The following is a 2,709-nucleotide window of genomic DNA, read 5'->3' on the forward strand; positions in this document are numbered from 1 at the left end:
ATTGGATATATGTTTAAAAGAAAAGAAAGAAAACATTTTTTATTCAGAACCTTTCTTAGGCCACTGCATATCATCTCTTCCCCCTCTAAAACCCAGAAGCATAAGAGATCAAACATGAGACACGTCCGCCCAGGTACCTGTCTGAGGCAAATAAGCCTCAGAGGTCAGGTGGGAAGACATGTCCTTCTCAGAAATAAAGGACTCCTTAAGGCCAAAATAAGAACAAACACTCATTCCTTCTTCTTCCAGTTCCAGATTGTCCTCAGATCCTCAGAACATCACAACTCCTAATGTTGGGCACCTTTGACCGGCCATCACCAGCAGAAGTCAGAGGAGCCATGGGGAACCGCACCACTGTCACCGAGTTTGTGCTGATGGGGCTCTCAGATGCCTGTGAGCTGCAGATGCTCATCTTCCTGGGGCTCCTCCTGACCTACCTCCTCACACTGCTGGGGAACCTCCTCATCGTGGTCCTCACCCTCACCGACAGGCGCCTGCACACCCCCATGTACTACTTCCTCCGCAACTTTGCTGTCCTGGAGATCTGGTTCACCTCAGTCATCTTCCCCAAGATGCTGAACAACATCCTCACTGGATACAAAACCATCTCCCTACCAGGCTGCTTCCTACAAAGTTTCCTCTATTTCTTCCTGGGCACCACAGAGTTCTTCCTGCTGGCAGTGATGTCCTTTGACAGGTATGTGGCCATATGTAACCCCTTGCGTTATGTCACCATCATGAGCAAAAGGGTCTGTGTCCAGCTGGTGCTCTCTTCATGGACAACAGGATTCCTTCTCATCATTGTTCCAAGTTTTTTTGTATTACAGCAGCCATTCTGTGGGCCCAATATTATTAACCATTTCTTCTGTGACAACTTTCCTCTCCTGGAACTCATATGTGCAGACACAACTCTCATAGAGCTTCTGTGTTTTGTCGTGGCCAACTTCAGCTTGCTGGGCACTCTGTCCGTGACAGCCACCTGCTATGGCCGCATCCTCCACACTGTCCTGCGCATCCCCTCAGCCAAGGAGAGGCAGAAAGCCTTCTCCACCTGCTCCTCCCACATCATTGTGGTGTCCCTCTTCTATGGCAGCTGCATCTTCATGTATGTCCGGTCAGGCAAGGGTGGCCAGGGAGAGGACAGGAACAAGGTGGTGGCATTGCTTAATACCGTGGTGACCCCGATGCTCAACCCTTTCATCTACACTCTGAGGAACAAACAGGTGAAGCAGGTGTTTAGGGAACAGGTGAGCAAGCTCCTTTCATGAAGCTGTGGAACAAAGAGGCAGAAGCTACTATTTCCAGATATGCTAATGGAACACTGATCTCTTGAAAAAACTGAACCTTGGGACCAGCAGGTGGCGTGGTGGTTAAGGCACTGGACACTCCCACATGGCCGACCAGGGTTCAAGTCCTGAATCTGATGGCTTGCTTTCTCACTTCCTCTCTCTCTCACTCTCATCCTCTGTCTCTCTCTGGTCAAATTAAAAAATAAGTGAATAAATAAATAAAATAAGATAAATGATTATATATTTTTAAAAAAGAAGCTTTAAAACAAAAAGAAAAGAAAGAGAAACTGGACCTTTCCATTCAGAGGAAGCGCTGACAATAAGTTTCTGCAAGATCTGTTTCTGTGGTGCCAGTCACTTTGCGATTCGGCATGAACTCAGAAGCTCTTGGGACTCTTAAGGCATTTTTATCAATTCCAAGATTTGAACAGCCTGTTCATTCCGGCAGTGTCTGCCTGGCTTCCCAACAGAACACAAGCTCTGAGAGGCAGGAGCCAGCTCTGTAATTCCCATGAGCTTCAAGCATCAATCCATTGTCATAGACCTCATAGACACTCAATTAATGCATGCAAAGGGTCGGACAGTGAAGCAGAGGTAATGCAATGTTCTGGGGGCTGATCCAGTGAGAAGGTGTCAATTCTAGTTCACAAAGCTCCCTGTACATGCCGAGCACATGCTCGCTCATTGCAGTTTGGCTGGAGCTATAGGTGGATCGACCCTCTTAAGGTTCCTCTCTCTCTCTCTCTCACTCTCTCTTTTCCCCTTTCTTTCACTCTCTCTTGGAAGTAATAAATGAAACTTTAAAATAAAATCACTGAATTTATATCCTTTCAAGTGTCTTTTATTTTCTTCTTCTTTTTTTTTTTTTTTTTTTGAAGTTTTTGCTATAAGGCGTATGCGCTCGCCAGACAGAGACAGAGAGACAGAAAGTGAGGAATCACTCCCCAGGGGGGATGGCCACACCACAAACCCTTCTCCTCCATTCTCTTCTCGGGATCTTGGGCACATGCGCACATGTAGCCGGCATGAGTTTTAAGCCACCAGGTCCGGGACACGAACCACAGTCAACTACATGGAAGTCCAGCAACATAGCCATTACGCTAACTGCTGGTCCCGTCATTCATTTATTTTTAATTTGACAAAGAGAGACACAGAGAGAGAGAGAAAGGGGGGAAGTGAGAAAGCAAGAAAGCAGGTCCAGGACTCGAACCATGGTCAACCATGTGGGAGTGTCCAGCACCTTAACCACCATGTCATCTTCTGGTCCCATATTATTACTATTTTTTATCTGACCAAGAGAGAGAGAAAGGGAAAGCGAGAAAGCAAGCCACCAGGTCCAGGGCTTGAACTGCATTCGACCATGTGGGAATCCAGTGCCTTTATCCACTAGGCCATCTGCTGGCCCCCTCCTTTTCTATTT

The 2,709-nt window shown here is 47.0% G+C and overlaps 1 protein-coding gene across 1 annotated transcript; it reads left to right on the plus strand.

Annotated features, from left to right (window-relative positions):
* Positions 1-338: 338 nt before the first annotated feature.
* On the plus strand, positions 339-1,268 carry LOC102480209 (olfactory receptor 49). Its single transcript, XM_006144591.1, has one exon. It carries the CDS (start codon positions 339-341, stop codon positions 1,266-1,268), a length of 930 nt encoding a protein of 309 aa, XP_006144653.1.
* Positions 1,269-2,709: the final 1,441 nt, after the last annotated feature.

The sequence above is a fragment of the Tupaia chinensis genome, unplaced genomic scaffold (assembly GCF_000334495.1).
Source record: "Tupaia chinensis unplaced genomic scaffold, TupChi_1.0 Scaffold000126_2, whole genome shotgun sequence".
NCBI lineage: Eukaryota > Metazoa > Chordata > Mammalia > Scandentia > Tupaiidae > Tupaia > Tupaia belangeri.

Bases quoted from the DNA above. Each gene is read 5' to 3' on its own strand.
- LOC102480209 (XM_006144591.1), top strand. From the start codon at position 339: ATGGGGAACCGCACCACTGTCACCGAGTTTGTGCTGATGGGGCTCTCA.